Source organism: Muscardinus avellanarius, assembly GCF_963383645.1.
Source record: "Muscardinus avellanarius genome assembly, chromosome: 3".
In the NCBI taxonomy this organism is placed as follows: Eukaryota; Metazoa; Chordata; class Mammalia; order Rodentia; family Gliridae; genus Muscardinus; species Muscardinus avellanarius.
Window position 1 is genome coordinate 89,556,515 of NC_137788.1, and position 26,921 is coordinate 89,583,435.

General features: G+C 38.3%; 1 protein-coding gene across 10 annotated transcripts in view; it reads left to right on the forward strand.

Moving 5' to 3' along the window:
- MFSD14A (major facilitator superfamily domain containing 14A) overlaps positions 1–26,921 on the forward strand; it is a gene marked incomplete at both ends in the record, with an annotated part of 37,989 nt that overhangs the window by 4,019 nt on the left and 7,049 nt on the right. For 2 of the 10 annotated variants that reach the window (XM_080690765.1, XM_080690769.1), the window contains 7 exons: positions 6,902–6,997; positions 14,831–14,893; positions 16,226–16,353; positions 18,720–18,834; positions 21,500–21,718; positions 21,970–22,083; positions 22,817–22,888. In XM_080690765.1, coding sequence (XP_080546891.1) covers positions 6,902–6,997; positions 14,831–14,893; positions 16,226–16,353; positions 18,720–18,834; positions 21,500–21,718; positions 21,970–22,083; positions 22,817–22,888 — 807 coding nt within the window. The remainder of the gene's footprint in view (positions 1–6,901; positions 6,998–14,830; positions 14,894–16,225; positions 16,354–18,719; positions 18,835–21,499; positions 21,719–21,969; positions 22,084–22,816; positions 22,889–26,921) is intronic. The other 8 variants (XM_080690767.1, XM_080690770.1, XM_080690768.1 and 5 more) reach the window with 7 other exon arrangements.

Sequence of the window (26,921 nt, forward strand, 5' to 3'; positions counted from 1 at the left end):
AGCAAGTATTTTAAAAGGCTAGACCCAATTTCAGATGCCTTGTACTCTTCACCTAGGATGACTGAAGCAATTCAGGGTAGCTCTCAAGGCTGTAATGTCTTTATAGACCTAGAGATATGTTCCTAAGGATATATATGCAATCATCCTTCAGTATCCTCAGATGTTCCAGGACTACTACTCTCCCATACAAAAAAAGTGGATGGCCCAAGTCCCTTATATAAAAAGATATGCCGTTTGCATATAACCAGCAGACATCTTCCTGTACACTTTATTTTTTATTTTTTTATTTTTATTTTTTTGGTTCCTGGAAGCCCGTCTATCTCCGGGCTACACTCCCAGACCTATTTTATTTTTGGAAACAGGGTCTCCTAAGCCAGCGCGCGCGGCTGGCTTGGAACCTGCGCGATCCTCCGGTCTCTGCCTCCCAAGCGCGGGGATTACAAGCGCGCGCCACCACGCCCGGCCTTCCTGTACACTTTAAATCATCTTCATTGTATCGTAACATCTAATACAATAAGTGCTATTTGAATGTTTCTTATTTGTATTGTTAGGAAATATTGACAAGAAAAGGCCTGTATGGTTTCAGTAGTGACACGTTTTTTTCTGAATATTTCTGTACATTGGTTGAATCCTTGGATACAAGAACCCACAGATATGCATGGCCAACTTTACTGTCTTTAGCAGATGTATAGCCGGTGCCACCATGAATAACTTAATTTTTTATCTCTGAGGTTTAACGTTTGCTTTAGGCTCCTGTATTTGGGGGTAGATTGGTAAGCACTTTTCTCAGATTGTATATCTGGTTTATCCTGATAGAGTTGGAAGACCTGCTTACCAATATAATCATCTGTAAAATTGATCTATAGTTGTAGTATAACTTGCTTATAGCTACAAAAAGTTGAAGCAAAAAGAAATAGCTTTTTATGCCGGGCTTGGTGGCGCACATGTGCTTGGGAGATGGAGACAGGAGGATCGGGAAGGTTTGAAGCCAGTCTCACTGGCTTAAGAGACCCTGTTTCCAAATAAAAATATAAAATAGGTCTGGGAGTGTAGCCCAGAGGTAGAAGGGTTTTCAGGAACCCCAGTACCACCCCCCCCAAAAAAAGAAAGAAATAGCTTTTTTCCAAGTAATATTCTGAGAGGTAGCTTTAAAATTTTTAGTTAAAAAATGCAAGTTGTCTTTTAACATTATTTTGAAATAGCAGTATCAGTTAAAATAAGAGTTCAGAGATTCAGCCAGTATGTGTCAAGATCCTTAAAAAAGGTTTTATCTCTTTGATAGCAGGTGTGGTAGCTTATTTTTTCATAATAGTTGGACTACGTGTGTGTGTGTATATGTGTGTGTGTGTGTGTGTGTGTGTGTGTGTGTGTGTGTGTGTGTGTTATATTGGGGATTAAACCAGGGGGCATTTATTTTGGGCTACATTCCCAGCCCTATTTTTTTTCTCCCTCTCTAATACTAGGGATTGAACCCAGGGACATTCTACCTCTGAGCTTCACCTTCAGCCTTATTTTTCATTCTTTATTTTGAAACAGAGTCCCACTATGTTGTGGAGGGCCTCACTAAAGTAGTGGCTGTGTTTGTGAACCTGCGGTCCTTCTCTCTTAGCCTCCAAGTACAGGTTTAACACGGATACACCACCACACCTGGCTGTTATTTTTATTTTGGAACAGAGTTTCACTAAGTTGCTGAGGGCTTCACTGAGTTGCAGAAGCTGACTTAAAACCTGCAATCCTCCTCTCAGTCTCCCATGTACTGGGATTACAGGTGTACCACCATGCCTGGCTTGGTTTAACTTTCTTAATGTATACAAACAGTCATTAATTCTACCAAGTGAAATATTTTGAATTTTTTTGAACAAGTAGTGATAAATAATATTTTGTCATTTAGCTATATAACTTGAGTAGAGATCATACTAAGACCAATCCTGAGTTTAGGCTCCATTTTAGACATTGGTGACAGTTTGATTTTTGAGGGTTTTTTAATTTTTAGTTTTATTTTACCATTTTAGTAAATTTAGTTTGTAGTTTGAAGAGTGTAACAGTGATGGCTTAACTTGATATTAGTCACATCTTTTTCAGCTAAGAATGGAATGGATACATTAAAATATGTCACTTGTGTTCATGTGTGTGTTAGTTAATGTGTATTCATCTCCTGGTTGCTTACAACTAGGCTACATCTCCGCCCCTTTCTATTTTATTTTGAGATAAGAGTAAAACTTGATTTCACCGGGCTTGGTGGCAAGTGCTTGTAATCCCAGCATTCCAGAGGCGGAGACCAGAGGATCAGGGTTCGTAGACAGCCTAAGCTACTTAGCAAGGCCCTTCACAACTCAGTGAGACCCTGTTTCAAAAACTTAAAAAGTCTAAAAAATAGGGCTGGGGATGTAGCTCAGAGGTAGAATGCCCCCGGGTTACATCCCCAGTATCGCAAAAAAAACAAACAAAAACTAAACTGTTGATTTGGGTTTTTTGTTTTTTGGTCTCTGTATGTGGCGTCAATGGGATTTACTTTCTTTGTTAAGTATTTTAAAGAAGAAAGTAGAAATCTGGATTCAATCCCCAATACAAAAGAAAAAAAGAAAAAAAAGGTGACAGTTTGATTTTTAAGTTTGTAGTTTTGTGGGGTTATTTATTTTTTGTAGTGCTGGGGATTGAGCCCAGGGGCATTTTACCTCTGAGCTACATCCCCAGACTGATTTTTTTATTCTTTTTATTTTGAAACAGGGTCTAAGTTGTGGAGGGCCTCACTAAGTATCTAAGGCTGGCCGCGAACCACTATCCTTCTGTCTCAGCCTCCCAAATGCTAGGATTATAAGCGTGGACCACAACACCTGGTGGTTTTTTTTTTTTTTAAGTGTGTGTGTGTGTGTGTGTGTGTGTGTGTGTGTGTGTGTGTGTTACTGGGAATGGAGCCCAGGGTCATTCTACCTCTGAGCTACACTGCCAGCCCTGCTTTTTATTCTTTAATTTTTTGAAACAAGGTCTTAATAAATTGCAGAAAGTCTCACTAAGTACCTGAGGCTGGCCACAAACCTATGATCCTCCTGTCTCAGCCTCCCAAGTACTGGAATTAAAAGTGTGCACCATCATGCTCGACTTTTTAGTTTTATTTTACCTTTTTAGTAAATTTAGTTTGTAGTCATTTGAACAGTGTAATGATAGCTTAACTTGATATTAGTCACATCTTTTCTAGATAAGAATGGAGAGATTCCATATTCCAGAAACTAGTAGTAAAGCCATATCTCCTTCAGTTATGCCATAATGTGTTAGGATCCTATTAGAGCAGCTTTGTAATTACAGTATTTATCTACTGTAATTCTTCTACAGGAACTTTTTTTTGTCCCTACATGAACTGTTGCACTTAATCCATGCCTGCATCTAAGTATCTTTCCCTTTTTTCTTTGTAAAACTGTGTGTGTGTGTGTGTGTGTGTGTGTGTGTGTGTGTGTGTGTGTGTGCGTGTGTGCGCGCGCGCGCGCGCGCGCGGGTCTGGGGATGGAACCCAGGGGCATTTGACCTCCGAGCTACACCCCCTGCCCTAATTTTTATTCTTTATTTTAAACCCAGGTCTCACTGAGTTGCAAAGGGCCTCACTAAGTAGCTGAGGCTGTCCGCGAACCGCGATCCTCTGGTCTCAGCCTCCCGAATGCTGGGATTACAAGCATGCGCCACCATGCCCGGCTTTTGTAAAACTTTTATGATAAATTTAAATCAACTTAGTGATGTATCTTTTAGAGAAATGCAGCATTTCTTCCTATAGATAGATTTTTGCCCCTGTTCTTTTGTGTGTGTTACTAGGGATTTAACCCAGGGCATTCTACTGCCAAGTTACACACCAGCACTTTTTTTTTTTTTTTTTTTTTTTTTAATTTTGAAACAAGGTCTTCACAAGTTGATAGGGCTGCCCTGGAACCTGAGATCCTCCTGTCTCAGCCTTCCAAGTCCTGGTGTATGTACCACCACACCCAGCACACCCTCATTCTTGGTTGATAACTTATAATTAAATTCTATGTTCACAATTACTTTTCTTCTGTTTTAGTTGGGGTTTTGTCATTTTTTTATTTCTCCACTTTTTATTTTGAGAGTATTCAAAACTACAAAAACTGAAAGAATAGCACAATGAATATTCATTTGCCCATCATATAAAAGGCAGGATTCACCAATTGTTAACATTTTGCTGTATTTGCTGTCCCTCTCTCCCCACATATGTACTCATATTTTTTTCAGAACCATTCAAGAGTCGGTTTTAGAAAATAAGATATTTTATTTCTAAAATATTTAGGATATGTCACCTAACAGTAAGGATAGTCCCCCCTTAACCTTAATACAGTCACTACAATTAGCCAATTTAATATTAATACAAATTATTTGTGTAATATAAAGTCCATCATTGCATTTTCCCAATAACATCTATTTTTTTTAAACAGAATTTTTGTGTGTATAGTGGAGGGACTGGGTTTGAACCCAGGGGTGTTCTACCTCTGAGCTATACTCCTAGCTTTATTTTTTATTTTGAAACAGGGTTTCACTAAGTTGCAGGGGCTTAAGTTGCTTCAGCTGGCTTCAGTATCTTTAGATGCCATGTTTTCATCTTCCTTTAGGAGAATTTTTTTTTTATTGTATTCTTATGAACTTTACATTTTCCTTTTTTTGTCCCAGGATTTTTTGTTTGTTTTTTTGTTTGTTTGTTTGTTTGGTGGTACTGGGGTTCCTGCAAACCTTTCTACTTCCAGGCTACACTCCCAGACACCTATTTTTTTATATTTTTATTTGGAAACAGGGTCTCTTAAGCCAGCGAGACTGGCTTCGAAACTGTGTGATCCTCCAGTCTCCACCTCCCAAGCGCGGGGATTCTAAGCATGCGCCACCACGCCCGGCTTGGTTAGGATTTGAACCCTTGCCCAAAGCAAGTACTCTCCCAAGCTTTTCCCAGTTCAAACATGTTTCTTCCTTTTTAAAACTTTGTTTTATTTTGGCAGTACTGGGGATTGAACCCAGGGACTTGAACATACTAGGCAAATGCTCTACCACTAATTTATCTGCAGCCCCTTTTATCTTGACATTTTTGAAGAGTCCAAGCCAGCTGTGCAGAATAATCCTCAGTATGTTTAGTTCTCTTGTCTTACAAGATGGCATAACATTTAATATATAGGACTAGAATCCTCAATTACTGGTGGAGTAAGTTCTGTCTTCTGCCCAACAGTCTAATTAACCCCTGGGTTTATTGATAAGAATATGTTACTAAAGACAATGTTTTCTTCATAATAACTGCTGACTTCATAAACATGGGTTTGGGCAATCATAAATTAAGAATTTGAGTTATATGAGGATTCAGATTGGAGATTAATATAAATGATAACTTTTGTGCCTGCCCCAGTAAGCCAAAAAACTTACATGTCATTCGTGATTCACCTCTCACTATTCATAAAAGTCCTGCTAGTTTCAAGTTGTGAATATGTATATTCATTTCCTTTCCTCTAGCATCTGTATAGCCCTACTATATTATATCTCATCATCTCTTGAGGTAATTCAGATATCTTCCTTTCATACTACAGTTAGCTATTAAATTTCATTCTTTAGGAAACTACCAGAATGTTGTATTGTTGTATTGAAAGATGCAGGTCTGATTAATTTTCTTTATTGAAAGAAACTCTTCAGTGACTTCTTATGTGTGTAAAGATGAAAAATTCATCTTTAAACAAGTTTGGGGCTACCTCTTCTGCCTCCCTCTTTATTCCAGGTCTAGAACTTTATTCCCCAGGAACTGTGTGTGCATGTGTATGTGTGTAGGGGATTGAACCGAGGGAACTCTAAATCCTAGCTATACACCCAACCCTTTTTTATTTTCAAACAAAGTCTTGCTAAGTTGCTGAGGCTGGCTTTGAAGCTGCTGTGATCCTCCCAAGTGCTAGGACTATAGGAGTGTGCCACCACACCTGGCTTCCAGAAGCTTGAAGATGTCATTATTCTCTACTTCATTAGGGTTTCCTCTAATGTGTTTATCCATACCATTTTCTTATACTTTTTTCCTTTCCTAAGCCATGTATTATCTCTTATTGTATTTACATATAGGTAGATAATTTTAATGAGATTTCTTCCTTTCCATGCTGTGAACTTTGAGATTAGGAAGTGTATGTACTCCTAGAACCTCTGGTACATAATATAGTAGGTGCTGTAATATTTGCCAAATGATGAGATGTTGTACAAATTTATTTCTAGCCATGGTCCTTCACCTCTTAACCTTTTCTTCTCCTGTTTCTCAATTACAGGTTCCACCAAGGGGTATTTAAATTCCTTAGGCTGGGAGACACATCTATTATTTTAAATGCTGATGGTGATGCATTATGACGGTAGTAAAAGTCATGCAGCATCATTTTTTTTCAGCATGTAGGAAACATTGTCAATATTTCCCCATGAGAACTGGGTGTGGTGCCGCATACTTAATAATCCCAGTACTCAGGAGGCTGAGACCGGAGGATATCAGGTTCAGGGCCAGCCTCAACTACTTAGTGAGGCCCTCTGCAACTTAGTGAGACCATGTTTTCAAAATGAAGAATAAAAAATAGGGCTGGGGGTGTAGCTCAGAGATAAAATGCCCCTGGGTTCCATTTCCATTCCCAATAACACACACAAACACACACATATATACATACATATATATATATATATATATATATATATATATATATATATTTCTCCACATGAGGCTGTTTAATATATGACATTATGTTTGTTTACATGTAAGTCTTGATTGTTTATTGAAATGCCAAACCATTGTTTAGACTATATATCCATGTTAAGTGATAAATAAATATATGTTCTTAATAAATATTTATTGATTATTGTTAATTCTGGAATACATTGTTAACTTTTTAAAAATTTGTTTTTATATTTATAGCCTCAAGGAATAGGTTCTCCTAGTGTTTATCATGCGGTTATTGTCATCTTTTTGGAGTTTTTTGCTTGGGGATTATTGACAGCACCCACCTTGGTGGTAAGTAATCTTAATTTTATTCACCACTGACTCTAAAATCTTTTTCTCCAGTTTTGGAGGAAAAGATGGCCTTTTTTTTCTTTCCATGGCTAATCTCATTAGTATTGTCAGTATCAACTCCCATCAGTATTCTTTTTAATACTCCTGTATTATACTGCTATAGTGGTCTTTCCCAACCTTTACCTCTCCTATACTTTTGGGAGGTAGTAGTGGAATATGTGAATTTGGACATGTCATTGGACATGTTTAATCAGAGGCTCACTCACTGCTCTGGATGGAAAGATGATGTCTATAACCTGCATTTGATATTAGCTTTTCTAATGTTCACATGCTTTTGTATAATCTGCTTTCAGTTTACCATGAATCTGTCTGGTGTATCATCACTTCTGTGATTTAAAGTATTTGAGCTTTATGATGGTTAATAGTTCAAAATATGTGTTTATATTACAATGGGCCCAGGTATAGTCTCAACACTTTAAAAACGTCTTTTTAGTCCTCACAACAATCTTGGCTTAGAAAAGTTAAGAAAATTGATTGTTACTGTGATAGATACAAATTATAGTTTTGGTATTTGAACCTGGGCTTGCTTGACTGCAGTACTCCATCTTGTAGAGAATGCTGGTAGTAAGGGTTCATACCTGTTTTAAATAGTTGAGGTTATTGGACAGTCCAACCACTAGCTAAGTTAAAAGGATTAGAATGTGGACAAAGGGATTGGACACATGCCAGTAATTTGTCACATATTGTGATACATGCCTATAATCCCAGTACTTGGGAGGCTGAGATGGGAGAATCACAGGCTCAAAACCAGCCTCAACAATTTAGCAAGTCCTTCAGCAACTTAGCACGACCCTTTTTCAAAATATAGGTCTGGGGGCCAGGCATGGTGGTGCATGCTTGTAATCCGAGCATTCGGAAGGTGGAGACCAGAGGGTCGTTGTTTGCGGATAGCCTCAGCTACCTAGGCCCTTCGCAACTCAGTGAGACCGTGTTTCAAAATAAAAGACTAAAAGATAGGTCTGGGAGTATAGCTCAGAGGTAGAATGCCCCTGGGTTTCATCCCCAGTACCGCCAAAAAAAGAAATATATATATATATATATATATATGTATGTATGTATGTATGTATGTATGTATGTATGTATATGTCTGGGGATATAGCTTGAACATACAATTCCTCTGGATTCAACTCCCAGCCCCCCCCCCCCACAGCAACAACAAAAACACTAGATAACTGCTAGCAAGCTGTCAAAAAAGCTTTTGGTGATGTCCAAAATTTGTCATTAGGATTTGAAGTGTATGTAGCTATTTAAATTTTGCTTCTAGTTTATATTGTTCTAAGATACCAACTTTCAGTGTAACTCTGTGTGTGTGTGTGTGTGTGTGTGTGTGTGTGTGTGTGTGTAATTATTTTTTTTTCCCCCGGTACTGAGGATGGAACCTAGGGGCATTTTACCTCCGAGCTATACTCCCAGACCTCTTTATTTTAAAACAGTATCAGTGAGTTACAGAGGGCTTCACTAAGTAGTTGAGGCTGTCCGCGAACCTCAATCCTCCTGTCTTAGCCTCCTGAATGCAGGGATTATAAGCGTGCGCCACCATACCCGGCTTTGGTATGGTTATTTTATTTTATTTTATTTTATTTTTTTGGTGGTACTGGGGTTCCTGGAAGCCCTTCTACCTCCGGGCTACACTCCCAGACCTATTTTTACATTTTTATTTGGAAACAGGGTCTCCTAAGCCAGCGCGCGTGGCTGGCTACGAACCTGCGCGATCCTCCTGTCTCTGCCTCCCAAGTGCGGGGATTACAAGCGTGCGCCACCACGCCCGGCTGGTATGGTTATTTTTTAAACTAAAAATGAATAGTATCTTTAAGACCGCTCCCTCCTTCTTCTCCTCTCTCCCCTCCCTTCCCTCCTTTCCCTCCCTTCTTGGTTTCAAACCTAAGGCCTTGCTCATGCTAGGCAAGTGCCCTCCTACTGAGCTATGTCCCCAGCTTATCAGTTAAAATGTATTATCTCCTAATTTAGTGAGTGTGTGTGTGTGCACTTAGTCTCAAAGTCATTCTGAAGCCATTGTCATGAGCAGATTCCTTTAGTCTCAAGCTACAGACCTTTGCAGACATCTAGACTCCCGTTCCAACAAAGTGTTCAGCTGGTATACCAGTTTTTGAGAGTCAGTTGTTATCATTACCTCTATCATTTTGACAGCAATGTGGCTCCTCCGTGGTAACCACCCTCCCCAGGCCTACTCTCACCTTGCCCCAAGTTAAATGCTCCAAGAAACTGAGGAGGCAAGGAGCCGTGGGGCACAAGGGCAGAAAGGGGCTCAGGGAGGAGAGCTGTCCTGGGTGGAGGTCTCTATGCCTACGAAGTGGCTCCCCAGGGTAAGCTCAGAATCGGATAATCGGTAATTTAAATTCACTTTAACAGCCAGGCATGGTGGCACATACCCATATTTCCCAGGACTTGGGAGACTGAGACAAGAGAATCACAGGTTTGAGACCAGCCCTAGCAAATTAGTGAGGCCTTTGGCAACTTAAAAAGACTATTTCAAAATAAAAAAATAAAATAGGGCTGGAAGTGTAGCTCTGAGGTAGAATGCCCCTGGGTTAAATCCCCAATAATGCCAGAATTTTTTTTCAATCAACTACCAATTTTAGACATTAATTATATGTATAAAATACATGTTTGGTCTATAGTAGCCTTAATTAATTAATTGGTGGTACTGGGGTTCTGAAAGCCCTTCTACCTCCGGGCTACACTCCCAGACCTATTTTATACTTTTTTATTTGGAAACAGGGTCTCTTAGGCCAGCGCAGCTGGCTTCGAACCTGCACGATCCTCCTGTCTCCGCCTCCCAAGCGCGGGGATTACAAGCGTGCACCACTACGCCTGGCTAATTTTTTATTTTAAAAACTAATATTTTTTTTAAAGTCTTCATGTGGTTTCAATTATATCTGAATTTTGAGGTCTTACAGTAAGTATACAGCTAAAAGTACAAAGGGTAAGTTGTAGAACCTGTCTAGAGGAAGATGGTGAAGCCTCCTTAAAAGGGGATTTAAGTTATCCTATAAAGAAGAATCCTGTAATAAGGAATGTTTTTAAGGACTGAAGTGCAATTCATCCCCCCCCGTATATGTATATATATATATACATATATATAATGTCTAATGATCATTGGTTAATTAAGTAGCATTACTTTGATAAAGAGAATATCAGCAGGTATACAGATCTCAAGTGCTAAAGAATGGTTTTATGCCTTTGACAGACCAATGGCTCTGGCAGTGCTAGGTCCATATTTGGTGGTTCAAGCTGCTAAATCCATGTTATGAGACACTAAAATCCAAAAGTATCTCTTCTACCTAATTGATTTTACATCCTTTACTACAGAAATAGTGCCTAAGCATTTAATTTTTTTATTTTTTATTTTTTGGTGGTACCGGGGGTGGAACTCAGAGGCTTTCTACCTCCGGGCTAAACTCCCAGACATTTTTTATATGTTTTTTGGAAACAGGGTCTCACTAAGTTGCTGAAAGCCTCACTAAGTAGCTGAGGCTGGCTTCGAACTTGTGCAATCCTCCTGTCTCAGCCTCCCAAGAGCGGGGATTGCAAGTGTGTGCCACCACGCCCGGCTGCATTTAATATTTTAAGGACTACGTATTATCAAAATTTATAAAGTTCTTAAACGTTTAAGATCAATACAATTTCTCACAAAAACAAATATTTGTTTTTCCTGTTGAGCACGGTGCCATACAACCGTAATCCCAATACTTGGGAGGCAGAGACAGGAGGATCACAGGCTTGAGAGCAGCCTCAGCAACTTAGTGAGGATCTTAACAACTTGGTGAGGCCCGGTTTCAAAATAAAAAATAGAATAGGGTTGGGGGTAAGGCTCAAGTAAAACAAAACAAAACAAAATTCCTATGTATCTCTAAAGACCAGTGCTAAAAACAAGCATCCTTACAGATAAGATTCTAATTTTGAATAGCTTTTTTCCCCTCTCTCTCTTTCTCTGTTAATATTGTGTGAGAAGTTATATGGACTTAAGAATTATATGGTCTTGAGAATGACTTACTAAACTGGGCGTGGTGGTGCACGCTTGTAATCCCAGCATTAGGGAAGCTGAGACCTGAGGATCACGGTTCACAGACAGCCTCAGCTACTTAGTGAGGCCCTCTGCAACTCAGTGAGACCTGGTTTCAAAATAAAGAATAAAAAAAATAGGGCAGGGGGTGAAGCTCAAAGGTTTAATGCCCCTGGATTCCATCCCCAGATCCACAAAATAAGAATGAATTACCTTTAAGAGCTGCGCATGATGGCATATGCTTGTAATCCCAACCCTTGGGAGGCTGAGACAGGAGGATCATACAGGTTCAAAGCCAGCCTCAGCTACTGAGTGAGGCTCTCAGCAACTTAGTGAGACCCTGTTTCCAAATAAAGTATAAAATAGGTCTGGGAGTATAGCCCAAAGGTAGAAAAGCTCCTAGGTTCCACACACACTCAGGCACACACGAATGAATTATTTAGAGAGGGAAATTTGTATGGTTTGGGAGCAGGCTAGAGAAGATAAGGTGAACAAACATTCAAAATAGAAAGGGTGTCACAAGGCATGGTGGTGCACTTAATCTCAGCATTTGGGCGATGGAGATCAGAGGATCATGGTTCGCGGACAGCCTCAGATACTTAGCGAGGCCCTTTGCAACTCAGTGAGACCATGTTTCAAAATAAAGAATAAAAATAGGGCTGGGGTGTAGCTCGGAGGTACAGGGCCCCGGGGTTCCTTCCCTGATACTAAAAAAAAAAGAAAAGAAAGAAAGAAAGAAAGAAAGAAAGAAAGAAAGAAAGAAAGAAAGACCAAAAAAAAGGACAGGGTCACTATAAGAGTATGATTTGGAAAGTGTAAGCTTATTTCCAAAACATTGAAGAGTTCTTTGGAGCCGGGCGTGGTGGCGCACGCTTGTAATCCCCGCACTTGGGAGGCTGAGACAGGAGGATCGCACAGGTTCGAAGCCAGCCTCAGCTACTTAGTGAGGCTCTCAGCAATTTAGTGAGACCCTGTTTCCAAATAAAATATATGTATATAAAGAAAGAGTTCTTTGGAATGCAGGATTGATTGGCAAAGGAATGGTGATAAAATCTCGAATATTAAGCTTCCTTTGCTGTTCATTAGGCCCTTTCTTCTTGGTAACCTTCAACCTGCACTTTGTACCTAGAAAGATTTGGCTTATAGTAACCCCTTACTAATTATTAAAAGAAAAGTAGAAAAGGTTTTGGGATAACAATTTGAAGTCCTTCTCATAGAGTATTTTTGTTAATACAATTTTATTGGAACACGGTTGCAGTCATTTACTTACATTTAGCTATGACTACTTGTGTTTTACAAGGGCAGAGTGAGTACTTGAGACTGACCTGCAAAGCTAGGAAAAGCCAAAAATATATACTGATTTCTTCTTTATACAGAAAAGTGTCTGCAGAACTCTAGATTCTTGGAGTTTTATTATAACCAACAACAAGATAATTTGTTTTAGGCCAGATAATTATTATTTTGGGGGGCTCTGGCCTGTGCACTACTAAAGAATATTTAACAGTATTCTTGATTTATACTTGTTAGATGTCAGTAATGTCTTCCTACCTGACTTCATATATAGCCAGCTAACTCCCCTGCAGGCAAAATCCCTCTTGGTTGAGAACTGCTGATTCAGACAGAATATAAATATAAATATGTGATTTTGTTTATTTATGTTAATGGTTTTCTTTGACCAGCATTTCATTTATAATTTTTTTGGGGGGGGGTTGTTGTTGTTGTTAAAACTGGGGACTGGGCCCAGGGCCTTATCTGAGCTAATGCTTTACTACTTAGCTACCTCCCAGCTTTTATTTTCTTTATTTGTACATACAATGAGTAAATTTTTGTTGTTTCTAGCTATTGACAGAAGAGGAGGAGTAAATGGAGAAAAGAAAGCAATTCTTTTTTTCTTTTTTGTGGTACTGGGCTTCCTGGAAGCCCTTCTACCTCTGGGCTACACTCCCTGACCTATTTTATACTTTTTTGAATTTGGAAACAGGGTCACTTAAGCAAGCACGGAGCCTGCGCGATCCTCCTGTCTCTGCCTCCCAAGCGCGGGGATTACAAGCTTGCGCTGCCACTCCCAGCGTGAAAAGAAGGCAATTCTAATTCTTATTAATGTTTTTCTTCCAAGATGTCAGAGTACATCCAGCATAGTGTTTCTTCTAGAGTAAAGATGTCTTCCTTTATTTCCCATTCTCTATTGCCATTCCTTATTGTTTTTACTAAAAGACAGCACTGTATAATGGAAGAAGCATTGCTTCTAAATCATGACTCAGTAGTCATGTTTGTAATGTAGTGATGCAGTCATATTTATAATGTTGGTAGGATTAAATGAATGCAGTGTAAAGCCCCTGACGTGTAGACTGTCAAAATGGTAGCTGCTAGCTGCTGTTTATTCTTCCAATTGTTTTTTCTTTTTGTTGCCTTTTCAACCAATAAGTTCCCAATGTCTCACTTGTTGCCCACTGGTAATTTTCATAGGCTGTTTTTCTTTTTTCTAAATTTACTTTGTTGCAATTAAAAGTACCCTGTTGTCCCAGTCTCTTATCCTAGAAAATCTATATATCTATATGCTTTTTTTTTTTTTTTTTTTTTTGCAGTACTGGGGATGGCACCCAGGGGCATTCTACCTCCAAGCCATACCCCCATTATTTCTTTAAAAAATTTTTTTTAAATTTTGAAACAGGGACTCACTGAATGGTTAAGGGCCTCACCAAGTAGCTGAGGCTGTCCTCAAATCGCAATCTTCTGTCTCAGCCTCCCAAATGCTGGGATTACAAGCATGTGCCACCATACCTGGCTATCATACCATTTGAAAGAGACTTGGAAGTTAGTTATAAGCTGGCAGTGGTGGCATACTTGTAATCCTAGTACTTGGGAGGCTGAAATAGGATGTTCAAAGCCAACCTCGACTACTTACTGAGGACTTTCAAAACTTAGTGAGATCTTTTTTCAAAATAAAGAATAAAAAATAGAACTGGGGATGTATCTCAGTGGTAGAGTCCCTCAGAGTTCAATCCTCAGTACTGTTAGGAAAAAAAAAAGTCCTATGTGAAAAGCAGGATATCATAGACTTTTAAATTGACCTCCTGGGTTTGGTTTTAGCTCTCCTACTTACTGACTGTGTGCTCTTGGAAAAGACATTAAACTCTGTATGTGGTTTTTTTTTCTTTCTTTCTTTTTTGTGGTACTGGGCCTTGAAGCCAGGAACATTTCTACCTCAAACTATACCCCAGACTTATTTTATTTTTTATTTTGAAATAAGGTCTCACCAAGTTGTGGAGGCCCTTACTGAAATTGCCAAGGCTAGCCGCAAATCTGTGATCTTCATGTCTCAGCCTCCCAAGTACTGGGATTATAAGCATACAGCATATTTTTTATTTTGAAACAGGGTCTCCCTAAGTTAAGGAGAGCCTCACTAAGTTGCTGAGACTAGCCTCAAATCTTCTATCCTCCTGACTGAGCCTCCCAGGTACCGGGATTACAAATGTGTGCCACCATGTCTGGTTCTGTGTCTCCTCTCTTACTGGGATTGTTGTGAGAAAATTAATGAGATAATATATGTAAAACACCCAATTTAATATTACATAGTATATGACATTATAAATATTTGGTATTAGTATTTACTCATGCATGCATTGTGTCATAAATCTGAAAACATAGAATAAAATTAGGTTGTATTATGAAGGGATATTTGAAAATGTAGAAAATTTAAAAAGACCAAAAGATGGCATGTGATTTTTAATTTAGCTTTTATTCTTTAGGTATTACATGAAACCTTTCCTAAACATACATTTCTGATGAATGGCCTAATTCAAGGAGTAAAGGTAAGCTCAATCATTTATCTGTATCTACGTATATACACTTATGCATATATACATACATACAGACTCATGTACATGTCATTGTGCCAGCATATGAAGCAAATTGGCTAATCAGTGGTCAGTTTTTATGTTAGAATATAGTTTGGGGGAATTGATTTGACTCAGATATAGCCAGCTATATATCCTCTGTTCTATGTTAGTATTTTTATTTTATTTATTTATTTATTTTGGTGGTACTGGGGTTCCTGGAAGCCCTTCTACCTCCTGGGCTACACTCCCAGACCTATTTTTTTATTTTTGGAAACAGGGTGTCCTAAGCCAGCGTGGCTGGCTTCGAACCTGCGCGATCCTCCTGTCTCCGCCTCCCAAATGTGGGGATTACAAGCGTGCGCCACCACGCCTGGCTATATTAGTATTTTTATTCCAGAGGTCTCTATGAACTAACAATGAGAATTTTCTCTTAGAAAGCCAAATAAAAGCATATATTTAAAATTTTATAAATGTAAAAGTCTTGATTATTTATTTATTTATTTTTGTGGTACTGGATATGGAATCCAGGAGGTTTTGACCCCTCAGCTACACTCCCAGCCCTATTTTTGTTTGTTTGTATGTATGTATGTATGTATGTATGTATGTATGTATGTATGTATTTATTGTGGTACTGAGAGTAGAACCAGAGGCTTTACTACCTCCGGGCTATACTCCCAGACCTATTTTATACTTTATTTGGAAACAGGGTCTCACTAAGTAGCTGAGGCTGGCTTTGAACCTGTGTGATCCTCCTGTCTCAGCCTCCCAAGCGCTGAGATTACAAGGGTGTGCCACCACGCCCAGCTCTATTCTTTATTTGGAAACAGGGTCTCAGTGAGTTGCACAGGACCTCAATGAGTAGCTGAGGCTGTCTGCAAACTGATCCTCTGGTCTCAGCCTCCTAAATGCTGGGATTACAAGCGTGCACCACCACGCCTGGCTGATAAAGTACTGATTATTGCACAAATTCTTTACTCTTCAATTTGACCAACATTTGATAAACATAATATTCCTATTAATATAAAAATATAATTAGCATATGTATTCTTCTAGAATTTTTAATAAAGTTATTGTGATTGATAATTCATTAGAGCATTTCATATTTAATTTCCAGACAGAGCCCTGAAAATGATTCTACCCTGAGAAAATGTTTAAATTATATATAGATAAGAAATGTTACTATTTATCTAAAATTTAGTGGTTTATTTATTTTAAAAACAGACTTGTTTAAAATTCTTCTATGGTAGTAAAATCTTGGATTATGGATATATAGCATAAATTTTCTTTTTAATTTACATTTTTTAGGGTTTGTTGTCATTCCTCAGTGCCCCACTTATTGGTGCTCTTTCTGATGTTTGGGGCCGAAAATCCTTCTTGCTGCTAACAGTATTTTTCACATGTGCCCCAATTCCTTTAATGAAGATCAGCCCATGGTACGTGCGTATTCAAATCATAGCAACTAAAAATCATTTATTGTTACTGCTTTCTTAATGGTTTTTTTTTTTTTTTTGTACTTTTCTTGCCAACTTATCTATATAGGTTTTAATTTTATTCTACTAATATGTTTATTCTGTGACATTGCTCTAAGGGCCCTAAAATATACTACCTAATAGTTCATAAAGGCTTTGGAACAAATTGCTAATTTTGCAAGTATCTACACTATTAACAAACCTGCTTTTGGATTTCACAGCCCAAACTTCAAAACAATCCTTTAGAGACTAGGGAGGGTTGCTTATTTTTTGTTTTCTTATGTAGAATGTTAAAAACATACATATCAGTAAGTCTAAAATAAGAGTTGCTTAAAATCAAGGAAGTTTATTTCTCCAGGTTCTGGAGTTAAGCAGTTAATTGTTGCAGTTCTAGTGAACCATTTTTCTCTCTTTTGTGACTTGCCATCCTTAACATCATTTTGCTGTCCAAAATTGCTACTAAGGCACCAACCATCATGTCACAATTCTGACAGCACAATGGAATGTGCAGCTAAGAAAAGCACAGTACCTTTACTTTTTTTTTTTTTTTTTCCTAATGCTAGGAATTGAACCAAGGGACATTCCACCTCTGAATTATACCTACACCCCCAGACCTGTTTTATTTTTAATTTTGAAACAGGGTCTCACTAAGTTGTAGAGGGCCTTACTAAGTTGCTGAGGCTGACTGCGGTGATTCTGCCGTCTTAGCCTCCTAAGTACTGGGAGCCACCATGCCCAACTCCAGTGCCTTCTTTTAAGAAAATTTTAGAGAATAATTACCCAACCTGTTTAAAACTCTTTGGTCAGATTTTAGGTATATTCTGCTCCTAGTTACCAGAGGCTGGGCCACCCTGTAAAATTAGGATTTTTTTTTTCACTAAGATTTTCCTGAGTTCATTAAAAAAACTCTTTTAATGGAGAGAAAGCTCTCAGAAAAAGGCCAGAAAGGAGAGAAAGGTCTCAGAAAAGAGAATGAATATCCCAAGATAATGGAATACTAGTTGTAGGTAATGAAAGAGGATTAGGTACAATCTCTAATGCTCTTTCTACCCCCACTGAGTTTTATTGTTAGCTAATTTATGTCATAAACAGGCTATATTTCCATTAGGAAGACCTATGGGATATATGGGACCAAAGCTTCTTTGATAGGTTACATACAACTCTAAAGGCCAAGCTCTTGATGAATGCTAATCATTTAAATCTTACAAAAGGAATCTAGGAAATGAGTGAAAAATTGCTTTTAGAAAGCAGTGTATTAGAAAAATTTTAGTAGCTACAAAATCATGGAGGAATAATATCTTAAAAGTTCATTGTGATTATATATGATTTTTTAAAACTAAGCATCATCATTACAATAGAAATTTCTTACTCCTATTCAGATATTTTAGAATCATCTATATTAAAACATAGTTTGCTTTTTGAAATACCTTCTTTTTATTTTTTTTGTGTGTGTAGTATGGGGGATTGAACCCATGAACTCTCTGCCACTGGCTATACCCCATCCCTAATTAGTCATTCATTCATTCATTCATGCATGCATGCATTCATTCATTCATTTATGGTGCTGGGGATTGAATTCACAGGTGGTCTGCCTCTGAGCTATACCTCCAGCCCTTCTTATTTTGAAACAGGGACTCAATAAGTTACTGCTCACTGGCACTGAACTTGTGATTCTCCTGTCTTAGCCTCCTAAATACTGGGATTACAGGTGTTTTTGTTTTTGTTTTTGTTTTTTTTGTACTAAGGATTGAATTCAAGGCTTTACACATCCTAGGTAAATGTCTACTACTGAGCTATATCCCTAGCCCTTGTCCTCAACTTTATGAACACTGCCATTCATCTTCCCTGTATGAACTCTATCTTAATTTTACCAACATTTAAAAGAGCTAAATATAACTTATGGAAAACATCTACTATACCTAGGCTCAAAATAAATACGGAGTAACTTGTTTTGTTTTACTAAATTTTGTTTTTGTGTATTACTGTGATAGAAAATAGTCGTGAATGAAGTATAATAGACATTAATTTATTGTTTTTTTTTTTAATAAAAGCAACAACAAAGCCACTTAACAATTAACTGTTAGGTGAGAGATTTCACTGAAAGTGTTACCTAGTTTTAAGTGTCATACACCGGTATAGTGGATGAGTTTCTGTGGAAAGCCACTTTTAGCCTCATGTTGCCGTGCTATTATTGGTTAAGGTGTTGATCCATGACTGTCCTAGAAAGCTGTTGATTAAAATTAACTTTTTTAATGAACACAAAAATGAAGGAAAGTTCAGGTAGTGATACTTGTTCTAATCATTCCTTGTTGACTGTCTTTGATTCATAGGTGGTACTTTGCTGTTATCTCTGTTTCTGGGGTTTTTGCAGTGACGTTCTCTGTGGTATTTGCATATGTGGCAGATATAACCCAGGAGCATGAAAGAAGTATGGCATATGGACTGGTATGTGTCTTTAACCTGTACTTTTATGTCTGTTGAAAGCTATTTGTTTTTAAAGTATTTATTTTGTAAGGAAAGCAAACCCTGCATTACAAAATTTGTATTTTGGCAAAAAATACAATTGTTCTGAAATAAAGCTATCCATTTAGCTACATTTTAAAGTTTTTTTCAGTATAAAACCATTGTAAATTTTGATATTTATCATCAGGAAGTATTTACATGTCACGTGTCAGAGTTGAAATCATGGTTGATTTTGCCTTGTGGAGTACTTTTTAATAGAATCTGAAAAACAAGAAATTATTTAGTATGAGTTTAAATTACTACTGTTTTAGTGCTTAATATACAATACAAGAGGCTAACATCTAACCCAAGGCAAAGCTCAGCAAACCTTTTCTGAGGCTTGGTGGGCCACGTACAATCTCTTTCCCATTGTATCATTTTGGAAGTATGTGTGTGTACAATTTTAAAATGTAAGAACCATTTTTATCTAGGTTTGGCCCATAGTTTTCCAGCACTTGAAACACTGTCTTGGTAAAGTAAATAATAGCAGTACATTCTGTTGTTTATCAAATTTAGGAATAGAATGGCTATCATGAGCACAATAATATACAAATCATTATTTCAGTAATGGGTTTCTGCAAACATATTTTGATAAGGACCAAAATTGTATTAGGCTGAATCTTAGTTTTATAAGATTATATCTGATATAGAAGATCATGAAATTAGAGGTATTTTGGGGGAGATTCTTATAGGGAGAAATACTTATAGGGAGAAACTCACAAAAGAACTAATGGTTTGAGTTGTAAGCTTAGATCAGTAAGTGGTATGGAGCTTATAATTTCTAGGATCCCCACACTTTTTTTTTTGAGATGGGTTCTTGCCTTGCTATGTTGCCCAGGCTGGCCCTTGAACTCCTGGACTCAATTGGTCCTCCCACCTCAGCCTTCCAAATAGCTGGCACTATAGGTGTATGCCAACCCACCCAGCTGGATTTTGAGAAACAGCTACATTAGGGTATAGTTCACATACCATGAAATTCATCCATTTTATGTGTAGTTCAGCGAATTTTAATAAATTGATATTTGTACAACTATCACTATAATCCTTTTTTTAATGTAATTTATTTTGCCCTAATCAAAGCTTTTTAACAGTCGTCATCCTGAAGGTTTTGTGTCTGAAAGGCATATTCTAGCACACACTTGGATCTAGAAATAAGATGGTTGCAGATAAAGAGAGGAAAATAGCCACAAGCAGAGAGAGCTGAGACGGGAAATGACAGGAAGCACACCTGCTGTGATTGGACCTTTGATGACTGCTTTGCACATGTGATCCCTGCGGTGCCTCACATGTGTAGCTGGCCCTCACGGGAACCACTGTCCTTGCCCCACACTAGGGCCAGTGCTCTGCTCAAACTCCGGTCTCTTAGTGACAACAGTGAAGGCTGCTAACAAAATGCCGCTCCAGTTTTTTTTTTTTTTTCTTTATCTGTTTTTTTTTTTTTTTTTTCTCTTTTTTTTTGTGGTACTGAGGATAGAACCCAGGGGCGTTCTACCTCTGAGCTATACCCCAGGCCTATTTTTTTATTCTTTATTTTGAAACAGGGTCTCACTGAGTTGCAAAGGACCTCACTTAGTTGCTGAGGCTGTCTGCAAACTGTGATCCTGTCTCAGCCTCCCAAATGGGATCACAGGCATGCGCCACCACGCCTGGCTTTCCAGTTCGTTTCTAGAACATTTCTAACAGTTCAAAGAATACCCTCAGGCCTATTTGTCATCCATTCCCACTTCACTCCAGCTCCAGGCAACTAACATTCTGCTTTTTGCCTCTGATTTTGTCTGTTTTTGAAATTTTATATGAATGCAATATTATAAAATGTAGCCTTTTATGTCTTGTTGCTTTTACTTAGCAATAATCTTCTGAGATTCATTGACATTGATACTATGGGTGAATGATTCATTCCTTTTTATTGCTGTGTAGTATTCCACTGTATGGATTCACTGCATTTTGTTTATTCATTAACCTGTTGATGGACATTTGGCTTGATAGCTAGATTTTTTTGTTGTTTCAGTTTTCTGTGGGTTTTTGCAGTACTGGGGATTGTCCCAGGTCCTTGTGCAAGCTTGGCAAGCACTCTACCACTTTACCTATATTTTCAGCCCTTCTTTTCAATTTTATTTTGAGATAGGCTCTTACTAAATTTCCCAGGCTAGCTTCAAACTTGCAATCCTTCTGCCTCAGCTTTCGAAGTAGCTAGGATTGTAGATGTGTTCCACCATGTCTGGCTTATATGCTTAAAGTTATTAGAATTTTATGTATTTGCTTAAATAATTGACCTTTAAAATTGCATTACTTCTCTTAAGCAGTTTTTAATAAACATTTGCAAATAAGCACTTTTATAAAGTTTAAATTGTTTAAAAGTCAAAAGTGACGCAGAAACAGAAAAATAGTTCTGTTTATTAGTGTTCTGAGAGGCCATTAGTATATTTTTTAGACAAGAATTTAATCCTTTTGTCTTCCTGCAAAATAGCAAGAAAAGTGGGACAGGCAGGAGAGCGAGAGGGTACAAGAGCCTCTCTGACATATAGCAGGATTGTGGAAGATGGATGTGGTGAGGTGGAGGAATCTGAGCATCCTGATCAGTCTCTTCTCTGTCCTTAATTGGTTGCAGGTTTCAGCAACATTTGCTGCAAGTTTAGTCACCAGCCCTGCAATTGGAGCTTACCTTGGACGAGTATATGGGGACAGCCTAGTGGTGGTCCTAGCTACGGCAATAGCTTTGCTAGATATCTGTTTTATCCTTGTTGCTGTACCAGAGTCATTGCCTGAGAAGATGCGACCTGCATCATGGGGAGCACCCATTTCCTGGGAACAGGCTGACCCCTTTGCAGTAAGTTATATTTTCCCTTCTCTTTAGCAAAAAAAAAAAAAAAAAAAAAAATACACGATTCAATGCAGAATTAATATTTAGCTATAGATGTTTTGGAGAGGAAACCTTAAAGGTTTTTTTTTTAATTTTTCAATACTTTTAAAAACAGTTTGGGGAGGATAAAATAAAATTTAAAAGACAACTAGTTGTCTACCTGTACCTTAAGAATAATTTTTGTGATTAAAACTTATGTTAGTCTTTTTCTTTTCTAGTCCTTAAAGAAAGTGGGCCAAGATTCCATAGTGCTGCTAATCTGCATTACGGTATTTCTTTCCTACCTACCAGAAGCAGGTCAATATTCCAGCTTTTTTTTATACCTCAGACAGGTAAAATCTTATTCTATCAAATGGACTTTTCTTTTGTTGTCTAGTGCAATAAAAATATTTAATCCTGAGACAGCTAAAATCAGCAGAAACCTTTAGAATAAATACCATTTCATGAAAAGAGTGAACTAGACTTAAACTTCTGTTTAGTGTGTTTGATGTTCCTTATACATTCCTTAAGGAGGCATTTTGTATGTTAAGATTATCCACAAGGGGGAAAAATCACCTGTCAAGCTAGTTGGTTTGACTTTATTTGTTGTTTATAGAGGTAATGGAATACTTTAACCCATTCACTTTCTCCAGTTTTTTTTTAATTTTTTATTTAAAGCATATATAAAGAGAGCAGCTAGTCAAGATGAAACCACAAGCTAGTTTTTTTTTCCACTTCTTAACACTATTCTTAGTATAGGTAGAAATCAAGCCTTTATCAAATCCTGCAGAAAGCATTAAACACTGTGTTTATTTGTAAAATTATTCTGAATCCAATTTAATATATCCAAATTAAGGGACCTGCCATGTATAAATAGGTATTTTTATGTTAAGGCTCTTTACATTACCTGTGAAGAATTGTTTATAAATAAAGTCTGAATTAAACATGAGTTAAATATGAATTCAAATATCTTGTTTATAAATATTTTTCTGGCACATTTAATGTTATTAGACAAGTAGTTGCATTTGTATAGTACTTGTTATGCTTTTTTATTCATTAATTTCATTTGTTCTGGAAACTTTCTAGATAATGAAATTTTCACCAGAAAGTGTTGCAGCATTTATAGCAGTCCTTGGCATTCTTTCCATTATTGCACAGGTGAGTTTGCTGTTGCGCTTGTGAGTGATGTCATAGAAGGTGACCATGTCTGGCCATCTGAATGAAGCTTCATGGAGTATTAGTGTCTTGGTGGTATCATCAAAGTTAGGAGTCTGGATTTTGTAGGTTTAGAAACTCAGTTGTATTAATGTACCTAGGTGGTTTGAGTTTGAATTTATTTGTTGTTTATAGAGGTAGTGGAATACTTTAACCCATTCAGTATTGATCGGATTTTGAAACTGACACATACTAATATGTGATATAAAACTCAAAAGCTAGTTGATTAATATGAGTGCATATGAGGTCCGAAGTCAGGAAACTATGTGTCAGTCCTTGTTCCACTAATGATTCACTCATTCAACAAATGTTGACTACCTACTGTGTGTCAGGCACTGGGAATATAATAAGGATATTGCTAACTAAATTTCTGCTGTAGAGTTTACATTCTAGTCAGTAAGGCAGAAAATAAAGTACTACCTTGGAGTCATATCAACTACAGAGAATGGGAAAAAGGAAATAGAGCAAGAATAGGGGAAAGGTGTTCTTTTAACAATGGGGTACAAGAAAATTATTAGGAAGGCCTTACTGAGATAAGGAGACATTGATCAGAGACCCAGACAAATGAGGAATAAACTCTGGGATTATTGTAGGAGAATTGTGGGTGTTGGGAACAGAAACAAAGCCCTGAGGGGAGACTGTCCCTGGCATGTGTAAGTAAGAGAGCAAGAGGGCCAGTGTGGCTCGATGGTGTGAACAAGGGAGAGAATGGGAACTCTGGCAAGCAGTGAGGGCCAGATCCTGTGGGGTCTGGAGGATTCTCTTAAGATAGGAAGCCAGTGGAATGTTTTGAGCAGATGAGTGATGTGAACACATGTCATGGAAGCCCAGCTGGTAAACGGGTGGGTTGATAAATGAAATAAAAATTAGCTCAGGGGTTTGAATTGTAGGTATTTCTTCCCTGGCCTCCAAACTCTGTTCCACAGTCAAATACTGTTCTCTTCAATGACCAGTTTTTCTCCATTGTGTAGGAAAGCCCCTCTCTTTCATGCTGTTGACTTTTGCCTATTCCAGACTCCATGCTGACTTACTTGCAACAGCTTCCCTGCCTGAGATCTGATCCACTAGATTGCAGTATTTTGTTTTATTTTACTTTTAAGAATATGGAAGATAGGGTCTTTTTAATTGGCCTCTTGGATTGTTCCCAATATCTTGAATAGGATTCTTTCCACGGAGCTCATCATTTACAAATTTTGGTGGAGTTCAGTGACAAACAAAATTTAAGCTTAAGTCCTGTAGTATACATCTTTCATGTCTCCATATATATTGCATTGTTAGTACTGTTTCTAGCTTTTTTTATTTTTTGTGGTACTCCTCAGTAGTAGAGGGCATGCTGTCTCTGAGCTATATTCCTAGCCCTTTTTATTGTTTGTTTTGAAACAGGATCTCAGTAGGTTGCTGATTGCTGAGGCTGTCCTTGAACCTGTGATCCTCCTGTCTCAGCCTCCCACATACTAGGATTATAGGTCTGGGCCATCATGCCTGGCTTAGGCCCTGTTTCAAAATAAAAAGGCTAGAGGTATAGCTCAGAGGTAGAACACCCTTGTGTTCAATCCCCAGTACCTAAAACAAAAATTTTTAAAAAGAGGCTGGGGAGATAATTCAGTGATGGCATGCCCCTGCATTCAATACCTAATACTGAGGGAAAAAAAACTAAGAAAAGTTAATTTAGAGTAGATGAAGAGGAGAGGTTAACATTTACTATAATGATGACCATTAAGAGATAAATAGCTGAAGCCGGGCATGGTGGCGCATGCTTGTAATCCCAGCATTTGGGAGGCTGAAACCGGAGGATCACGGTTCACAGACAGCCTCAGCTACTTAGTGAGGCTCTCCGCAATTTAGTGAGACCCTGTTTCAAAATAAAGAATAAAAATCAGGGCAGGGGGTGTAGCTCGGAGGTCAAATACCCCTGGGTTCCATCCCCAGACCCACAAAAAAAAGAGATTAATAGCTGAAAGTTTTATACTCAACTGATCATGGCACCTGTAGGCACCTAATAAATTCAGACAGTAACACTGTGTTTTATGGGACATTTGTCCTCTGTTCGGCAGGTGGTACCTGGCATAGGGATACCAGAATAATAAACAGCCTCTGAAAGCTCCAAATCTGGAGTTGGATGTGTAAATAGGAGGGGTGTGGTTGAATCTGTATAAAAAGGTCACTGCAGCAGAAGGCAATGAGACTGGAAAGGAATAAGCAGCGCTCCAGCCAGCACTACTGGACAGCACAGATGCACACAGGCATACCGCTCCAGAATAAAGTCCTTACATGACCATTTAGCCTTTAGTGCTTATGTAAAAACAGCTTGGGACAAAAAAAAAAAAAAAAAAACCTATTAAAAACAAAAATTGTAGCCTTCAAAAACAGGTAGATAGGAGTATGTAGTATACATGTAAATGTGATCATTCTATTTCTGGTTTTTGTGGTTTACTGTAATATTACATATAGCCCTATAGGTAGAAGGATGGTCTCATTTATACCACTGAGACTGAACTTTTCTCTATTGGCCTTTCAAGCCAGTGACTTTCTCCCTCTTCAGCCACAGGAGCTGCTTGTAGATCCCCACTTATGCTTCATGTTTGTTTAGTTCTTACCCATGTGCCTTTGTTCCCTCTATATTTCCTGCCTCCCCTTCCTCCACTCTTAAGTATTCTTTCTCTGGGTTCTTGTACTACTTGGGCAGATCTTTATCATTGTACAGAAAACACTGTCGCATAGCTTTTACCTGTGTAGATCTGATTCTTTTTCCTTAGTGGTTTGTGAGCTCTGAGAGGTCAGATTTGTGAATTTGTCTTTGTCATCCCAGTCTTCTTCATGCCTTTATACCCTTGGGTACTAATTTTTTTTTCCTATACTAGTTAAAAAACTTTAAGAATTAGTAGTAAGCATTTAAAAATTGGGAGGTGCTAAGTGAACTGATGGCTGTGTGCCTTCTACCCCACCCAGAATGATTACATCTGCTGACTGGACAGGCCCAGCTTCCACCTGGAGCCAAGTGGTTGCTGTGCCTTTGGGGCCTTTTCTCTCTGACTTGCTGAAGGTCCCATCAATTCTATAGAACCAGTAGGCCCACATGAGAGCATGATATAGGTAGGTCTACCCATTTCTTTTCTCCAATCCTTACATACCTAGTTCTCTTTTTGCTGGTGACTTTTAAATTTATACCTGCAGGCCTATTTAGCAAATCTGCTGGGCATTTCAACCTTAACATTGCTAAAGCTGTTTGGACCAGAAACCGTGGTACTATTAATTTCTTTCTCCTTAGCCCACATCCAGTCTGTCAAATGAAACTTCCTGTCAGCTCATAAATACATCCCAACTCAGCACTTCTCATGTTCTCCATTATTAGTAATCCAATCTGAACTCGTGGTAGTGGCCTTCTTCTGGTGTCTTACTTCCAGTGTTGCCTCCTTACAGCTCATTCTCCACCTGGCAGAGTAATTTTTTAAATGGGAATTTAATCATATCCTTTTCTGTTTAAACCTTACTTTGTGTTGCAACCAGAATAAAATTGGCTCTCTCAATGTGACCTGGCTACTCTGTAGTCTCCACACTGTCACGTGTGTTCCATCTGGGCCTTGGTGCGGGCTGTCACCTCACTTGGAGTGCTCTTTCGTAATCAGCTCTCACCTTCCTGCACCATCTTGGTTCAAACTGCAGCTCCACCACACTGCCTAATGTTGGGTTTTTTTGTTGTTGGTTTTTTTGTTTATTCTCATAGAGAGGACAGCCTGCAGTTATCTTGTGATAAATATGCTTATGCTGATAATCCCTCCAGTATAAGGTGGTCTGTGTCCTGGCTGGTATTTTGACTTAGTCACCATTCTGTCCTCAGACCGAGAATAATAAAACTTGGACTAACCAGAGCTGGTGTCCATGTTAATTTAATCACCATGTCTTCTTATGTCATTTAACTGCTGAGATTCAGTTCTCTCATCTTCAAAATGTGTTATGCATTGTGGGGTTCCTAGAG